This window comes from Pleurodeles waltl, chromosome 12, assembly GCF_031143425.1.
Source record: "Pleurodeles waltl isolate 20211129_DDA chromosome 12, aPleWal1.hap1.20221129, whole genome shotgun sequence".
Classification (NCBI taxonomy): domain Eukaryota; kingdom Metazoa; phylum Chordata; class Amphibia; order Caudata; family Salamandridae; genus Pleurodeles; species Pleurodeles waltl.
In genome coordinates this window covers 215,041,667-215,061,327 of record NC_090451.1, presented here as the reverse complement: position 1 = coordinate 215,061,327, position 19,661 = coordinate 215,041,667, and the positions used below count along the sequence as shown (strand labels likewise).

At 47.4% G+C, this 19,661-nt stretch overlaps 1 protein-coding gene across 1 annotated transcript in view; it reads left to right on the top strand.

Annotated features, from left to right (window-relative positions):
• Nucleotides 1–19,661, top strand: part of FANCA (FA complementation group A) — a 701,003-nt gene that overhangs the window by 156,806 nt on the left and 524,536 nt on the right. Inside the window, exon 17 of the mRNA XM_069217268.1 lies at nucleotides 8,780–8,839. Coding sequence (XP_069073369.1) covers nucleotides 8,780–8,839 — 60 coding nt within the window. The remainder of the gene's footprint in view (nucleotides 1–8,779; nucleotides 8,840–19,661) is intronic.

The following is a 19,661-nucleotide window of genomic DNA, read 5'->3' as shown; positions in this document are numbered from 1 at the left end:
AAGTTTTGACACCCTGATTGAAAGAAACCTTCTACCGCACTGGTGTGAGGGTAGTGGTCAAGGGCACTTGCCACCCTTATTCTAAACCTTAGCCCTTACCTCTTACCCCCTTATCTTTGCACTCTTAATACCTTACACTAACCACTTTATCCGTATACTTAACCCACTACTGTTACCTTTTATCTATCTACCCTCTTACCCTTACCCACGTAACCGTACCAGAACCCTATCCTTAAAAATATCAACCATTTAATTTTACTTTACATTGTCATTATTTTGCTTACAGTGAAGTGGCTAACAAGGAGCTGGCTTGTGATGAAATTGTAGGTGATGAGTAAATGACATCACAGTGAAATACATTAGAATAAATAATATGTTATCCATACTTCAGGCTAAGAATTCCCCAATGTTCAAATTGTATGTGAAATGTGTACCAGCTAGGTGCCGTCATCGAGCAGCCAGTAGAGTATTGCTCCTGCAACCACAACTCTCTTGTAGCAGGAGTCATTGATGTTTTCTGCCTTGTCTGGTTCAGATCCTCCCCACTCAAACAGGGAAAGTGTGGTATGGAGCCAATAGATGTGTTCTTTTAGAAAATACAGTCCGAGCTTGTCAGTTAAGACACGTTCTCTCTTCCATTGTATGGCATGCACTTTATGCTGCTGTGTTCTCACAAACCAAGAAGTCTATTGGTCGTGGCATGTAATGTTATGTTTACAAGTTGCACCCAACTATCTAGCTTCGTGTAGAGTCTTGAACAGGGGTACACCTGTTCTGCATTTTCTTCAGTCCCATGTATAATATTCAATGGTTCCCTCACCTTTTAGGAATTGTCCCTACCTATTTAAGTATGCAGTGGTAGCCCATTTATTGCAGAAATATCCCTTTATCTCCTGCAGGTCTGATAGTTCTAGACCTCTTTACCAACTGCTATTCCTGTCAAAACGGGCTCCTCTATACCCAGCTAGGACTTCATGCTGTAATGAACAGAGAATCTGTGATGGTCACACCCGTAGATGAAATGCAACTAGAAGTGAATGCGGGTCCTGCAGACGAACTGGGCCTTTTTGACCTGTTGCTGCATTTGCTATAGTGGACCATCTACTTCTTACAAGACTACATGGTATTGGCATTCGGATAGCTGTCAAAGGTTTGGTTAATCTTGTTTTTGTCATACTGCTGGCTAGAAGTAACTATGGTCCACCACATGTCTTTCTGTTTAACATTTACATTTATATTTCCCCTCTGGCCCACCTTGTACAGTTGTTTGGGGTTTACACCTCAGTACATTACACTTAGGTTTTTTTTTTTTTTTTGCAAGACTGATCTTGTTATAAACATTGACAAATAGAAATCTTGTCTGCTAACTTTTTTTTTTTTTTAAACGTGTGAGAACAGGCAAAAACTAATTGAAAGCAATACAGAAATTTTACTCTTATTTTTTAAGACCCTCTTCTGGTTGGACATATTTTAACAGCATTGGGAGGGAAACGTCTGGAGCGACGACTCCGGAACAATGATTACGTTAACGACTCCCTTTTTCTCTGCCTTAACCACGCATGTGCTAAACAACAAAGTTCTGTTTTTAGGGGCGGGTGTAGCGTCAGGGTGGTTTTGTTTTGGGGTGGAGGGTTGGGGTACTTTTGTTTTTGGAGGTGGGGGCGGGGTAGTTTGGTTTGTTGGGGATCGGGGTAGTTTGGTTTGTGGGGGGTCAGGGATTGGGGTAGTTTGGTTTTTGGGGGTCGGGATCGGGGTACTTTGGTTTTTGGAGGTGGGGGGCGGGGTAGCTTGGTTTTTAGGGTTGGGGAACCAGGGTAGTTGTTTTTGGGGTATCGGGGTTCTTTTGTTTTTGGGGTTGGGGGGGTGGGGTAGTTTGGTTTTTGGGGGCACGGTGGGGGTAGGGGTAGTTTGGTTTTTGGGGGGTTGGGGTACTTTCGTTTTTAGGGGCGGGGTTGGGGGGATCAGGGTAGTTTGCTTTTTGGGAGTGGGAGTCGGGGTGGGGGAGATCAGGATAGTTTCCCTCCAGTTTCCTTATTTAGCTCGTTCCGAAAAAGAAACCTACCATCACGGGAGAGAATACCACAGGATTTCATGCCTGCCGTCTTTATAGGTAGCGCCAGTTTATCATTCAGACACTCCAGGGAAATCCCATGTAGGAGCTAAATAGCTGTCATATTCTGCTTTTGTTGCATGTCTAATACTAGACCACACCTTCACCATGGCTTACGGCACTTTTAACTTAGAAAAACTTAGTCTCCAGATTTAAACAGGTAGTGGGTTGCTGCCCCTCAGCTCCTCTTAGCATTGCCTTAAACAGATACCCGATCTCTGAATAATCTGGAGGATTAAAAAGCATCTTGGTATTCTTCAGTTTAAGGAATATATTTGGCAGAGAGTGACCCCCTTTTCTATACTTCTGGGCAGCTTTTTTCCATGCAATCCTCAGGCCCTAATATGCCCATACAAAGGAATTTATTGCCTGCTGAATTTGAACTAACCAAAGCTTGTTCAGGTCTAATGGAATTGTGTTAAAGAAAAAACTAAACTTATGCTAAATCACCATCTTCACTAGACTAGTTCTGCCAAAAAGAAGAGGAGGAGCCCACCGCTCTATCAACTTGCTTGTTTCCACCGGAGCTTTCTCAAGATTACCTCCGCGTTTTTTTTTTTTTTTAATATCCGCCGTGATCTTTAGTCCCAAGTATCTAATTTCATTTTTAATTAAAGGGTTATCCCTCCTCTGTTTTCAGACCATGATTTCTGTTTTCCCTGCATTCACAGAATAACCGGAACCCTTGCTAAAATTTATTACGATCTCCAGTATAGCAGCAAGAGCTGTTAATAAATTGGATGAGATCATCAGCATAAAGGAAAACTTTTTTCTCCCATCCAAGACAACGGAAGGGGCTAATTGAAGGATCCTGCCTAATCCTAGAAGCAAGGGGTTTAATTAACAATAATGGAGATGGGACAGCCTTGTCTAGTTCCTCTAGATATTTTAAAACATGGGGTTAGAGTCCCGGTCACTAAAATTCTCGCAGATTGGTCTTGATAGATCAGACAGACCACTCTGAAAAACTTTTCTCCCATATTAAGTTGTTTTATTATTGTAGTCAGGTAGGTCTGGTTAACTCTTTCAAAGGCCTTCATTGCATCAAGCATTAAGACTGTGAGGGGAACACTATAGGCTGTGGCCAAATCAATAGAGCCAATGAGGTCGAACGTTATTTTGTGCAGGAATCTTCCGCTAACAAAACCCTTCTCATCACAATGCAAAAGCTCCCCCCACTACCCTGCTTACCCTTTCTGCCAACACCTTCATGAGTAGTTTATATTCGCTATTCAGAAGCAAAAGTGGTCTATAAGACTCGCAATATGTGGGAATTTTCCCTGGTTTTAAAATTAGGGCAATGGTTGCTTCATTCCAGAATTTCGGTAACAAAACACCATCCTCCATAATCTCCCAAGACAAAGCTGTCATAGCAGGTAGAATGGAATCCCCCAAAGCCTTATACAGCTCCACTGCTGTACCATCTGGGCCTGCCACATTGCCTCCTTTGCTAGATCTTATTGCTGCCCTTAACTCTCCCGAGTAATCTGCTGATTCAGGTGAGCCTGTTCACTAGGTGCAAGGGTAGGCACATCATTCGCCCCCAGCCAGTTTTTCACATCCTCCTCAGTAACTACCTCCTCTTCAGAGTACAAAGAACCTCTGAAACACAGTCTCTGTGTCTGAACTACTCATCCACTTCTCCCCGATCTGCCCACTGTCAGTCTTCTTAATAACATTTTTGACTTTATACACCTTGCTCTTCCAATCGGACAGCTTCCCTGCACTCTCTCTATACTCAAAGTGGGCAAGCTTACTGACTTCCCATTTCTTCTTGATCCTAACCTGTAATAGTTCATCTAACTGATCTCTCAACAAGCTCAACCTTTATCCTAATGGGAGTCTTCCTTCCATACCTAAACTTTCCATCAGTTGTTTTTCTAGCTTAGCCACCCTGTCTTTAAGTAACTCACTTCATTCTTATACTTTTTGTTTCTAAAACATGTGAGGCTCGTGATTTTCCCTCCTATGACAGCTTTAAAAATGTCCCAAACCACAGTCAAGAGAGATGATCCCATGTTTGCCGTAAAATATTCTTCTGTCTCTATACGGAGGTGGGAAACTATGTCGCTGTCCAACAATAATGTAAGATCAAGGGTCCATCTCCTTGCCTCTTCTTTCAAAATGGGTTTGATCATTAAAACTACAGCTGAGTGGTCAGATAAATAAGCAGCTAGATAAGTGATATTGTGGACTCCTTCTTTTAACACCTGATCAGCAAGTAAGTAATCTATGCTAGAAGCAGGACCATACTTTTTTGTTGTAAAAGGGAACACCCTGTTGTACCCCTATTCTCTGCCTTCATAAATCATATAGTCCTAACTGTTTCTCCATACTCTTCAGGTTACGCCTATCCTTAGGAGTCCCTATCGATCTACTTCTAGTAGACCTATCCAAGATATTGTTTAGGATCACATTAAAATCACCCACCATTATAACAGGGTATGGGAATTCAAGGATACTGGAAAAAAACAGCCGTAAGTGGTTTGAAGTCATCCCAATTCGGGCCGTAAAACCCTATTAATGCAAAGATCCTATCATATAATTGAAATTTTGTTATGAACCACCTCCCAGATTTATCTGTTGTGACTCCCATTATAGCCACTTTAACTTGCAGCTTCATCAATATGACCACCCCCTTTGTGTTAAAATTCTGGTCTTTGAAGACATAAAATTGGACCCACTTTTGGGACATAAATAATTCTACACATTCAGCCTTGCTCAAGTGCGTTTTCTGCAGGATTAGCATGTGTGCTGGTGAATCCTTTAAATATTGTAAAATCTTATCCCTCCTCCCTTTGGTACCCAACCCATTAACATTCCATTACAATATCTGAATCAATCCTCCTCTTCATACCTGGTCTGTGTCAAGACTACATATTTATTTCACCAACTAAGGACCAAGCTGAGGTGTTTGAGGAGCTTTCTTTTTCCCAAATGCTCCCCACCCTCTGCTCAGCACTCCATCCATACCCATGCCCTTACCCCACCAACCCTTGGAGAACCCTCCACTGCTTCCACATGGACTAGATGTAAGTCTCATTTTAGAGCACCGTTGGGATTCCCTGGCACAAGAGAAGAAAACAAAAAAAATATTTGCACAGAAACCCCAACCTAATACAATCATTAATCATCAAGGGGATAAATATTATTAAAAAAAAAAAAAAAAAAAAGGAAGTAGAACCAGCCTACTGACATTCCTATTAAATACCTGGGCTTCCCTTCTTAATTACTTCGAGTAACTCATCTGCTTCTCTATGATCCTTTAAGTTGTGCAATTTATTATTTTACATCACACACAGAGAAGCAGGGAATCTGAACTGGGTCGTTGCTCCTAAAACTTTTTAACTCCTCGAGGTACCTCCCCAGCTCTCATTGCCTGTTTATAGTCACTTGAGATACATCCAATATAATCTCAAAGGAGAAGTCCTTCCCTCATCAAGATCTCGTTCTAATGCTTTTAGCAGACTCTATTCTTTTAAGGCATAAGTTTGGAATTTTAGGAGGATTTTTCGTGGTTTAGTTTGATTAGGATTTCTCTTTAATGGATCCCTATGTATTCTTTGGCTATTCTGTGCTACATCTTCCTCCCTGTCTTCTATCTGTGCTCCTACCTCTATAAGGGAAACCACATATGCTTTTAAGTCATCACCTTCCACCCCCTCAGGAACATTTAGAATCCTTAAATAGTTTCTTCTTGAGCTGTTCTTCAGTTGTTCTAATTTTTCCTGGATTTCCTGCTCACTTCATCTTAGTGTCTGTATTTCCACCTGATTCCTCCCCATCCCAGCTTTCAAAACCCCTACCGTCTCTTCAAGGGCTTTGGTCCTTAAACTCAGAAGGTGCAATTATTGTTCTCAAGGGCTTCACAAGCGCCCCTTATTTCTCCTTGATTTGCTTCAGAGACGGCAAAGCCCTTTTTGTTTTCATCCGAGAGTGATAGAATCATAGTTTTGAGGGAAGCACTTGTTGCTGTGGTTGATTGTTCTATGGTCTTTGGGGATGTAGACTCATGTATAGGCTCCTGTGTAGGCTCCTGAATTGACACAGAACCTAAGGGAAAAGGACATGTTCGGTCTTATTGAGAGTTACTACCTCCCTTGCTGCATTGAAGTTCTCCTTCAGACTCTCCAGAACCACAAACCTATTTCCCCCCTTTCCTGACCGAGTCCTCCCCATTAGCCATCACTTGCAAATTTTGTGTTAGTTCTTTCCTCAGTTGCAATTCCTCTCTCAAGTCTTCTTTCGCTTCACTGTAGGCTTCCCTAATATCTACTACAATAGGTAAAACCTTAAAAACAGACCATAGTGAGGGGGGATTTTTAGTTTCCTGTGATCATTTGGATTAGCTCTTTTACCCACTTTTCCACTTTTTTGTTAGTCACTCTTTGAAGGGCAGTACCAGTGGTAAATGGCATAAAGGGTGGGAGAAAGCCCCCCACAGCTTCAGATTCTACCACTTGAAACTGTGGGGGAAAGTAGCATTTGAGAGCCTTGCCTAAGGGACCTCCCAATAGAACCAGGTGTTTTCTGAAACCTGACCTTACCAATGCTGTATCTAACAGAAGCAATTGTCTTGAAATTCAAGCCTACCTTGGTTCTCCGCCCCTACCCCTTGCTTGATGAGCATGAATGCTTCTCCTGGCTTCCTGGTAAGGCTCCTCCGCTCTGGCAGCCTCCAAATTCACATCCACTGCGGTTCCAGGGGCAGTGCTGGGCAGCGCTTGTGCTGGCGCTGCCCCCACTTCTCCAGAGGGGAATGTGTGCCGCTGCCCTGCGACTCCTCCAGGGCGGCCCATGACCAGTATTCGAGCTCGCTGGACTGTTTTCCTCTGACCGCTTCCTCTTCTGCTTCAGCACCCTCAAATACAGTAGGGCAGCACATTTAATTCCCATTTCCTGAAGTACTAGGGCTTTCCTTTTGCCAAACACCGGCCAGACATCCAAATATACGAACGCTCTAGCGATCTGCTACTGCACAGGCCTCCATGTTCTCCCAAAATACAGCTGTTCTACTGTTATTGTGACTGAAGATAAGGCACCATTTTATTCCATCCTTGTCAACTGGAATTACCAGTTCATGACCTGTTCAGCTTAAGGCACTATGGGCCTCATTACAACCTCAGCGGTCTTTCTAAAAGACCGCCGAGGCTGCTGGAGCCAGAATACCGCCATTGCCGGCGGTATTCCTGGCTCCCTATTATGACTTATCCGCTGGGCCAGCGGACGGTAACACTGTTACCATCCGCTGGCCCAGCGGACGGTAACACTGTTACCGTCCGCTGGCCCAGCGGAAAAGTCACATCAACATTGCTGCCGGCTCGTAATAAAGCCGGCGGCAATGCTGATGTGCAGCGGGTGCAGTAGCACCCGTCGCGCATTTCACTGGCCGAAATTCACTGCATGGGCAGTGCAGGGGCCCCCAGGGGCACCCCAAGTCCCCTTACCGCCAGCCTTTCTATGGCGGTGTTTACTGCCACGGACAGGCTGCTTGCACCGCTGCCCTGGGGATTATGACCGCCAGGCAGAAGCCTGGCGGTATGTTGGAGGGGCCGGCGGTATGGCCGTGGCTATTGCGCCACGGTCATAATAGCTGGCGGAACACCGCCAGCCTGTTGGCGGTGTTACCGCCAGCTTACCGCCGGCCGCCAGGGTCGTAATGACCCCCTATGTGTGGTCCATAAAGCAGTGTACCAGTCTCGACGTGTCTTCCCTGTAAATTCTATGGTGATCATTCTTTGCAAACAACCTGGCCATCTTAAAGGCAACAAAACATTGAAATCTTTTCTTTATCATTATTAGCCAGTGTTTTTTTTGTTTCTTTTGTTCCCTCAGCACTAAGAGGTTATGGGGCGCACACTGAGTTTAACAAAGTGTTATAAAAAGAGTATACTTATTTACTTCACTGAAATCACAAAGACCACCGATACTCCCAGTGCTCAAGGGACAGGGCTAGATAATGGGATCTATGAGTGAAGGATGATGCTAGGTGCTCACCATGCCCACTGCTATCACTCTTTCAACTGACCACAGAAGGCTTATTCTTTGCTTTCTTCAGTAGTTGTCTCAACATCGTCTCATTGTTTAACAGCACTGTCTTTTACTTTAAACACTGCTTTTTGTTCACTAATGAAGGAGTCTTAAATTGCTCATCGTGTGCTTTCAAGTGAATGTATACACAGCAGTACTCGCTCCCAAATTACTCAAGTGATTTCTCTCTGCATGAATAAGGTTGATTTTGTATTTTTGTTAGTGTCTGTGTAATACTTTTTGCTCTTTAATATTTAATCTCGTAGTTGTCTTTCGGGGGTGTTTTAGTGGTTTTTTTTCTCTACCAGATTGGTTGGGATAGAGGGGAAGCCTCCTGTGCCTTAGTCCCTTAATTTGGTAAAATGTTTGTAGGTACTTTTTTGCATTACTTGTGAAACCATTATCACCTTTTGCCTTACCCATAGCTTAATTTTGCTTTTGTTCCCCTAAGTGTTTACCTACTTAATACAATAAATCCTGCATTTCTTCCCTTGTTTTGTTCCAGACATTTGTATAACCATAATGTATCTTTTCCGTAATTCTTCTCAGTTTTTAAATCACCTCACATGTTTGACTATTTGGACCTCTTCCTTTCTGGATCATGTATTTGAAATGTAAATGTTTTTTTTTTTTCTTCAGGTATCCATCGAAGACATGGGACTCTATGAAGACTTATCCTCAGTGAATGACAGCACTCAGGTGTGTGTGTGGGTTTTTGCCTTGAGACTCTGTTTATTTAGATTCTGGCATCCTGGTCTGATAATGTTTCCCATGTATTCTTGCGTCTGGTAAGGTTCCAGTACTCATGCTCGGTGGTGCTTAAATTCCTCTGCTGGTGTCTTTCTTTTCAACCTCTGATTATTTTTCACCTCTGCATAGGTAGGTCCTGAATTTACTTTTGTGTAAGCTCCGTCCTGCACCTCAAAGCCTAAAACATTGCTCCACTTAAATTTTTGTTTAATTGTTCTGCACAGGTATTGCATAGAGCCCATGTAGAACTTGATTTCTTTACAGAAGGATGCAAGTATGTTGTTCCCCTTAACCAAGTTACACATCTGTTTATACTCTGTTATTTAAATCCACCTCCATAGTGGCTGCTTAGTGTTTATCCAGAAGCTATAATGTTGTGAGTCATGAATGACGGACCCTCTTGGCCCTTGAAGGACTCTGTAGAACTGTGACGTGAGTGTTAGAATGTGGTGAAGCGAATGCAGGTTTAGAATGTTGAGCTTGCGGTTACATGCCGGCGAAACTAGAGGTGTAAAATAGAAGCTCTGTGTGTCGCGTAGCTATTGCCGGGTACCCCGGCTGGGGAAGACGTGACAACTGACGACGAGATATGGGATAAGTTACCCAAAGCTTAGCAGTGCTCTCCCAGAGAGTTTGCTGTGGTCCAAGCAAACTGCTTGTGCATGCCATGTGTGCTGCCATTGAAATGCAGTCGATTTTTGGCATATGTGCAGTCAAAGTACACATCCAGCCAGCGTGAAGAGTTCAAAGATAAAAAAAAAAAAAGCTTCACTGAGAAGTCTACAGAGCAGTGGCCAGTAACCTGCTGGCAAAGCCTAAGAGATGTTGTGTATGAACAAGTTGACCAAGGCCACTGAGTGGTGTCGGTCCATCCTCAGTGTCGGTCAGTCCTGTAAACAGTTATAATCCTGACGCCTTCCTGAAACCACCACCACCATTTGATACTGCCAAAAAGCAGAATATTGGCAACAGATGGACTGCTTGGATAGAGACATTTGATGATTTCATTTATGCAGTAGAAGAAACAGATAACAAGAAGATTATCAAATGCCGCAAGAATCTTGCTGGAGAAGGTGTAAAAGCAGGTCAAAAACAGGAGGAGAACCAGGGAGCCCACGACAGCAACCCCACCCTGTCCCAACAGTTACAAGACCAAATCCTGATGTGCAAGCACTATGTAAACCTGCTACTCAAAGGTGTCACATCAAAAAGCACAAATAGCAAAGCATTGTCAACAGTATTTTAAAAAAATCAACTTAGAATGTCCAATATTCCAATTCTTCCTTTTATATGTATTGAATCTTCACATATTGAAAATTCTGTAATCCTTTTTCAACAAGTACATCTTAAAGACACAGCCAGCCAGCGCATTTCGTTTACTTCAGTAAACTTCTTCAGGGCTGTAACATCAAGAAACAAACATAGATGTGATACAAAACATTTCAAACATCCACTGACATATTTCTACCTCCTACAATCCTAGATATTAAAACATGCACATTAAACAATCTTGTTTTATATTAAAATCATTCCTGAAAGATAGAAAAAGGAAAACTATACATAATGTAGTGGCAATGCAATGTAATTCTATAGACAGTCAGAATGAATACATCCAGTTCAATCCCTATTCTAAAGGAATATCACCCAAAAAGACAGAACAAATATAGAAGCAAATTACCACAAATTAAAATAATGGCAATGACATGGAGAAAATTATATTACCCAACCGAACTTTCATAATTTATCCAAACCTAAATGGACGTGTATGCGTGCACTTATGCAAACACCATTTTACATGAGCACAAATTGTCACCAGCATTCATAAAGTTCTATAGGTACGTACCATATAAATCTCCAGTGAAAAATTAAACAAGTATGGTCCTGTGATAATATCCTCAGTTGTGTAGTCATAGTTATTGGTATCAAGGTTCCCAGAATTATTCAAACTGTGTCTAGTCCTTACATTCCAGACTAGCAACTCCAAAGAATTGCACCTTTTGAAAAATCATGAACATCATATGGACAAATCCAAAATTTTCATTTAAAAACAACCTGCATTAATTGGAAAATCCTGAGTCTTAGATATTAACCCCTCAATTGTCATGTCATTCAAATTGCATGGAAGTTCACAGCACCAGTTAGGGCGTTCATGAGTGTAGGAAGTTGGCTCTGTATATACTATCTCAAAGTGAGAGATAGTGTGCACAGAGTCCAAGTGGTTGGTAGTGGCAAAATTAGATAATACTAATGCTCTATTTTGTGGTAGTGTGGTCGAGCAGTAGGCTTATCAGAGGGTAGTGTTAAGCATTTGCTGTACACAAACAGGCAATAAATGAGGAACACACACTCAAACACTTAACTCCAGGCCAATAGTTTTTATATAGAAAAATATATTTTCTTAATTTATTTTAGAACTACAAGATTCAGGATTTGAGGTAAGTACATAAAATGCAAGGTACTTCACACAGGTTAGTATAGAACTTTGATTCAAAGCAGTAGTAGACACAGTTTAGGTTAAAATGGCAATAAGCTATTTTAAAAGTGGACACAGTGCAAAAATCAACAGTTCCTGGGAGAGGTAAGTTTGGTTAAGTTTCTCAGGTAAGTAAAGCACTTACACAGTCAGTCTCCTGGGCATAGGCAGCCCACCGTTGGGGTTCAAGGCAACCCCAAAGCCACCGCACCAGCAACATAGGGCCGGTCAGGTGCAGAGGTCAAAGGAGGGCCCAAAACACATAGGCGCCTATGAAGAACAGGGGTGCTCCAGTCCTAGTCTGCTTACAAGTACCTGCGTCCTCGGGGAGCAGCCCATGGGGGTTTTGTGGAGCACTGGGGGTGGGGACAGACAAGCCCACAAAACACACCCTCAGCGGCACAGGGGCGGCCGGGTGCAGTAGGTAAAGTAGACATCAGGTTTGCTATTGAAAGCAGTGGAGGGACCCGGGGGTCACTTATGCGATGCAGGCAGGGCACAGGGGGGCTTCTTGGGCCAGCCTCCGACTGGGCTAGGAAGAGGGCCGTCTGCTGGTCACCCCTGCACTGGAAGGTGGTTCCTCTCGGTCCTGGGGCTGCGGGTGCAGTGCTTGGTCCAGGCTTCGGGTTCCTTGTTACCAGGCAGTCGTGGTCAGGGGGAGCCTCTGGATCCTCTCTGCAGGTGTCGCTGTGGGCGTGCAGGGGGTGTTGACTCAGGGTACTCATGTTGTCATAGTCGCCTGGGAGTCCTCTCTGCGGTGTTGGTTGTCCTGAACTCGAGCCGGGGCATTGGGTGCAGAGTGAGAAGTCCCACGCTTCCGGCGGGAAGAGAGAGTTCTTTAAAACTTGCTTTAAAGTTGCAATGTTGTTGCAGTTCTTGAACAGTGCTGCTGTTCTCTGGAGTTTCTTGGTCCTTCAGGTTCAGGGCAGTCCTCTGAGTCCTCAGAGGTCGCTGGTCCATGTCGGATGCGTCGCTGTGCAGGTTCTTTGAGTCTGGAGACAGGCCGGTAGGGCTGGGGCCAAATCAGTTGTCGTCTCCGTCGTCTCTGCAGGGCTTTCAGGTCAGCAGTCCTTCTTCTTGTTGTAGGTTGCAGGAATCTGATTTCCTGGGTTCAGTTTCACCCCTAAATACTGAATTTATGGGTGTGTTTAGGTCTGGGGGGCAGTAGCCAATGGCTACTTTCCTGGAGGGTGGCTACACCCTCTTTGTGCCTCCTCCCTGAGGGGAGGGGGGCACATCCCTATTCCTATTGGGGGAATCCTCCAAACTCAAGATGAAGGATTTCTAAAGGCAGGGGTCACCTCAGCTCAGGACACCTTAGGGGCTGTCCTGACTGGTGGGTGACTCCTCTTTGTTTTTCTCATTATCTCCTCCAGCCTTGCCGCCAAAAGTGGAGGCAGTGGCCGGAGGGGCGGGCATCTCCACTAGCTTGGATGCCCTGGGGTGCTGTAACAAAAGGCATGAGCCTTTGAGGATCACCGTCAGGTGTTACAGTTCCTGCAGGGGGAGGTGAGAAGCACCTCCACCCAGTAAAGGCTTTGTTTCTGGCCACAGAGTGACAAAGGCACTCGCCCCATGTGGCCAGAAACTCGTCTGGTTGCGGCAGGCTGGCAGAAACTGGTCAGCCTAGCACTAGGAGTCTGATTCAGGGGCATCTCTAAGATGCACTATGGGTTTATTTTACAATAAATCCCACACTGGCATCAGTGTGCATTTATTGTGCTGAGAAGTTTGATACCAAACGTCCCAGATTTCAGTGTAGCCATTATGGAACTGTGGAGTTCGTAATTGACAGACTCCCAGACCTTATACTCTTTTTGGCAACCCTGCACTTACAACGTCTAAGGTTTTGCTTAGACACTGTAGGGGCATAGTGCTCATGCACTTATGCCCTCACCTGTGGTATAGTGCCCCATGCCTTAGGGCTGTAAGGCCTGCTAGAGGGGTGCTTACCTACGCCACAGGCAGTGTGAGGTGGGCATGGCACCCTGAGGGGAGTGCCAGGTCGACTTAGTCATTTACTCCCCACCAGCACACACAAGCTGTGAGGCAGGGTGCATGTACTGAGTGAGGGGTCTCCAGGATGGCATAGACATGCTGCAGCCCTTAGAGACCTTCCCTGGCCACAGGGCCCTTCGCACCAGGGGTACCATTTACAAGGGACTTACCTGTGTGCCAGGGCTGTGCCAATTGTGGGAACAAAGGTACAGTTTAGGGAAAGAACACTAGTGCTGGGGCCTGGTTAGCAATGTCCCAGCACGCTTTCAATCATAACTGGCATCAACAAAAGGCAAAAAGTCAGGGGGTAACCATGCCAAGGAAGGCATTCCCTTACAGTGAGTATCAATGCGCCCACTTCCGTACTCATACATATCCATGCCCCCACACTTGTCAGGTCAGCTATGAATCTCACAGCATGATCGCATAATCATTCTTACAGCCATCTGCCCACTAAATTGCAAGTTGGGTACAAACGCCCCACTACAACAAAGAGGAATGCAGCTCTTTATAAAGTTCCCAAATGGCCCATAGCAATACAGTATCTGTATGGATATGTGTCAAACAAACAAAGCACTTGAAAAAGAATGACACCCAGGTCCACCCATTGCTGACATGATAACACAATTGAATGGTGTGAAAGTCCTCTCTCGCCTCGATTTAAATAAATGCTATCTTCAGTTGGCACTCAAGGAGAATTGCAGGTACATTACAACCTTTCGTACACATGTTGGTCTATTTCAATATAAAAGACTAAGGCCCTCATTACAACCCTGGCGGTCGGTGTTAAAGCGGCGGTAATACCGCCAACAGGCCGGCTGGAAAAAAATGAAATCACGACCATGGTGGAAACATGCCAACATAGACAGCCACTTTAACACTCCAACCGCCATGGCGGTAGAAACCAACACCGCGGTGGTAACCACCAACAGACAGGCGGAAGACAAAGTAGGGCCCACTGTATTTCAACATGCATATCTGCCACCTTTTCCGGGGCGGAACCAACGCTATCAAAAGCACGGCAGAAACAGTACACAGAAGGGAAAACACTCACCTCTTGACACCCAACGAGGAACCAGGACTCCATGGAGCCCGAACTACAGGTATTACCAATGCTGCTCTTCCTCCTGCTCTATCAGGAGCAGGACAGACGCTGTCGACGACCACAGTGAGTACTGCACCTACAACACAGGGGGGGGGGGGGAGAGTGACAAACACAACACGCAATACCCCCGCCCCCGCCCCCACCCTCACCCACAACAACATACACCCAAATAAATACAGCAACATTACATATACACCCCATCACCCCCTGGAAGAACGCAAGTACAAAAGGAAATTATTGTTACCAGTGTAATCATGAAAAATCTGATAGTCAAAAATCAAAATTCAGTATATACAAATATGTACACCAATTACACAAGTCCGGATAGTGTACCAATCATTGTCCGTGGACCCAAAATGCATGGGCGAAGCCCACACAAGATACCTGACTGGAAACGGAGAGAACACTGTTGGGGCATCAGACCAAAAATATACAGGCACCTCAGGGGGAGCGGGAGGGGGGCCACCTCAGCCAGATGAACGCACAACGCCACTGCTGCACGAGGGGGCTTCATGTCCATTGCTGTATCCTGGGGAGTGCAAAGCCACAGTCTCTCAATTCTCTCCAGTGGGTGGTTTGCCCACTGCTTTATCCTGGGGAGTGCAAAGCCACAGTCTCTCAAGTCTCTCCATTGGGTGGTTTGCCCACTGCTTTATCCTGGGGAGTGCAAAGCCACAGTCTCTCAAGTGGGTGCTTTGCCCACTGCTTTATCATGGGGAGTGCAAAGCCACAGTCTCTCAAGTGGATAACAGTCTCCACTGGTTCTGGAGGGGGCCTGGTGCCCAGAGTGGTTCATCCTGCCAAGGACTGAGGTAGTGGATGTGATTCTCCACTGGTTCTGGAGGGGGCCTGGTGCCCAGAGTGCTTCATCCTGCCAAGGAGTGAGGTAGTGGATGTATCTCTCCACTGGTTCTGGAGGGGACCTGGTGCCCAGAGTGCTTCATCCTGCCAAGGACTGAGGTAGTGGATGTGATTCTCCACTGGTTCTGGAGGGGGCCTGGTGCCCAGAGTGCTTCATCCTGCCAAGGAGTGAGGTAGTGGATGTATCTCTCCATTGGTTCTGGAGGGGGCATGGTGCCCAGAGTGCTCCACGTGCAATGTGGCCGGAACAATTCTCTCACCTGGGTGTGTGTGTGCCACAAGATTGTCGAGGTACAGGTAGCATGATACGCCATGGAGGCAGCAGCATGCCCCACACTGCTGCGGCTTCGCCTTCCACCTGCAGGTGCAAACAGTGATGGAAGTCATGCCTCATGGAAGCTGGCCAGGGTCCAGAAAGTCTCCTCCAGCCTCGGACAACTGACCACTGGGGATGGTAGCCATGTCAGTGGTGGTGCCAGTGTCTGAGCACGTTGCAGGGCTGGTGGCGGTGCTTGCGGCGGTGTCTGTGGTGGCAGTGGTGCATGGGTCAGCACCTGCTGAGGGACACAGCAGGACGTCTCCTGCAGCCTCGGATGGCTGCCCACTGGGGAAGAGGCTGGGGACTGCCGCTGAGGCTGTAGACGTGCCGGTGGCTGTGCAGGTGGCGGGGCAGGTGGTGATTGTGGTGGCGGGGCAGCTTGCGGTGTTCGCCGCCGCACAGGTTAGTGTGGTCGTGGACAGAAGGTGTGACACTGGTCCCTCAGTCAGTGCCACCGTGCCCTCTCCTGACCTGATCTTCTGCTTTTGTCCCTTCCCCACCTTTGATGGTGCCGCAGTTGTCTTCCCACTATCCCCTTTTGTTTTTGCTGAGCCCTTGGTGGCTGGTAGTTTCGGCTTCTCCCTCCGGGATGTGGGCACCTTCTTCACCTTGGCAGGTGGCGGAATGTCCTTGCCCTTGCTATGTGGCACACTAGCAGCCCTGATGGGTGGCGCACTCGATGGCTGGGGTGCTGGGCTGGGACCTGGAAATCCTTGCCCTAGGGGAAGGTCTTGGGGGGGGGGGGGGGGGGGGGGGGAGGGAAGAGGTCAAGTGTTGCCAGGAAAAGATTTTTAGACACACTGGGACAGGAAGATGGAGGGGGTTTGGGAGTGGAGGAAGAGGTAGTGGTTGTAGGAGGTGTACGTCTGCTGAATTTGGGTGAAGGTGCATGGGCCGGAGGCTGTTGTGAGGTGGATGGCTGTTGGGTGGGTGTGTGCTTGCATTTGTGTACTTTCGGAGTAGGGCTCACAGACACACTGGGAGAGGACACAGGGGATGTGTGAATGGTAGTGGGGGTGGTGATTGCACGTGAGCGGTGTGTGGTGATGGGCGTGCTGGTGATAGAGGTAGTGGCTGACGATGTAGTGCATGCAGGTGTGAGTGGAGACGAGACAGGGAGGGAGGAGGAGGAGGACGTGGAGGAGGGGGGCACAGTGGAGGCAGTGGATGTTGCTGTGTCTGCATGGGGATGGTGCTTGTGTGAGTGCTTGTGGGATGTGTGGTGCTTATGTTTGCCATGTCCACTCTTGTGTGTTGATGAGTGTGCATGCTGGTCTGATGGTGTGCTTGGGATAGGCTGAGGTACAGGGGATTGGGTCTGGGTGGAGGAAGTTGGAGGGGGGGGGGGAGGCTGGACACAGGGACAATGGCTGCAATCAGTGCTGAGGCCAGAGCCTGAAATGCTCTCTGTTGGGCCGCCTGCCCAGAATGAATGCCCTCCAGGTATGCATTTGTTTGTTGCAAATGCCTCTCAACACCCTGGATGGCATTCAAAATGGTAGATAGCCCAAAAGTGAGGGATCTCAGAAGGTCAATAGCCTCCTTACTGAGGGCAGCAGGGCTGACTGGGGCAGGGGCTGAGGTGCCTGGGACGAAGGAGATGCCCGCCCTCCTGGGTGAGCTGGTACGGGACACAAGCTGAGGGGCTGCTGGGAGGGCAGTGCTGGTAGGGGGGTGGCAGCTGTACCTGTTGATGCGGTGGGCACAGAGGTTCCCGCCATGGCAAGGGAGCTCCCATCAGAGGAGTCGCCGCTGTCACTGGTGTCTGCTCCTGTCCCCGCCGTGGAACTCCCCTCGCCCTCCGTCCCACTGGTGGCTTCAGACTCAGTTGTTTTACCCTCCAGGGACAAGTGGGTTGCAGCTCCCTCCTGCTCCGGTGCCACTGCTCCTCCGCCTGATGATGCTATTGCACACAAGAACAGGGAGACCACGAAAAGGGGGGGAAAGACAGAAGAAAAACATGTTCAGTGCATGCAACACCACTACCGTTGGCGGACACAACACAAAGGGAGCAGCCCTCAGCACTACGCCATGCACTAACAGTTCCTCGAAAATTCACCTGACCATGGGGTACGAGGCCTAAGCCCAATTGCTGCACACCTGGAAGTCACAGGAGCCTGACTAGGTGTAGATGGCTCTTACCACTAGTGGGGCTGGGGTGCCACACTCGTCCGGACCGTCATACTCCTTGCCCACCAGTTCCCACCCATGCCCTGACGCACATACACTCGCTGTCCGACATGCAGGCCTCAGCACCCCCCCATGTATCTTCCATCCACACCACTCAAAGCAGGCATTGCCCATGCAGCATGCTCACAGTGTACTCACCTGTTTGTCTGGAGGACCGTACAGTTGTGTGTACTGGGGGAGGACCCCATCCACTAGTTTCTCCAACTCCTCCGAAGTGAAGGCAGGGGCCTTTTCCCCAGACACTGTAGCCATTGTCGCTTCCAGACACAGGTCACTGCAGCACTTGCAGTGTAGGTCCTCTCCTGTTGAAGGTCAGGTATCAAGTGAGTGAAGAGACAGAAAATGGCAGTCACGTCCGCGGCGGTGCGTACCGTCACCGCCGGCGTACATCGTCATTGGCTCCTGGGACCCATAGGGCCCAATGTTAACCAATGCAGAATTGCGCCACGGTCTTTGACCGCCCACCGCGACGGTGTACAACGCCAGCAAAGTTACCTCATATCCCCTTGTCCCACCTTACAGGTAAGGCAGCCGCCATTTCAGGGGGCCACATGGGATGGATGAAAACTGCGTCACACCTATCTAGGCCGGAATTACAGACTGATACCGGCACATTGGGGATTACTAACGTTTCTGCAAATAACACATTGTGATACCTCAGTGTTGGATGACTCTGCTCGCTGTTCTCCTCCATAGGGCACGTCTGCTGGGGCAGGTGATGAGATGGGGGCATCCTCCGGTGTACAGACCCCTGGTGTACCTGTCGACAATGGAAGAGAGACACATCATAATCACATACAGACTTGATTGTGCAACAATCATGGCACTGTATGCCCAGTTGGAGCCAGACCTGATGTCAGCTATCAGCCATCCCACAGGAATCCCCCCTCTAGTGCAGGTTCTGTCTGTACTCCATTTCCTGGCCTATGGGTCTTTTCAAACAACAGTGGCCATGGCATCAGGGATGTGCCAGCCAGTGTTCTCTAACGTGTTGACCAGAGTGTTGTCTGCCCTGCTGAAACACATGCGCAGCTACATCGTGTTCCCTCAGGTGGAGGATTTGCCAACAGTGAAAGGTGACTTCTATGCCCTGGGACATATCCCCAACATAATTGGTGCCATTGATGGTACACATGTGGCATTTGTCCCCCCACCCCCCAGCAGGAATGAACAGGTGTACAGAAACCGGAAAAGCTACCATTCGATGAATGTGCAGATGGTGTGTTTGGCAGACCAGTACATCTCCCATGTGAATGCCAAGTATCCTGGCTCTGTGCATGACACATTTTGAGGAATAGCAGCATCCCTTATGTGATGGGGCAAACTCCTGAGGCACCGTGTGTGGCTAATAGGTGAGGCCAAGGTCCCAATACAGTTGACATAGGTGTCTGGGTATGGGGTTGTCCCTAAGGGTTAGTGTGTGTCTAACAGTTGTCCCTTGACATTTGCAGGTGACTCTGGTTACCCCAACTTGTCATGGCTACTGACCCCAGTGAGGAATCCCAGGACAAGGGCAGAGGAACGCTACAATGAGGCACATGGGGGAACTAGGAGGATAATAGAACGCAGCTTCGGCCTCCTGAAGACCAGATTCCGGTGCCTCCATCTGACAGGTGGTTCCCTATACTACTCACCGAAGAAGGTGTGCCAGATAATCGTGGCCTGCTGTATGCTGCACAACCTGGCTTTGTGAAGCTAGGTGCCTTTTCTGCAGGAGGATGAGCCAGATGGTGGTCTTGTGGCAGCTGTGGAGCCTGTGGACAGTGAAGAAGAGGAGGCAGAAGAAGAGGATATCGACAGCCGAAACATCATCATGCAATACTTC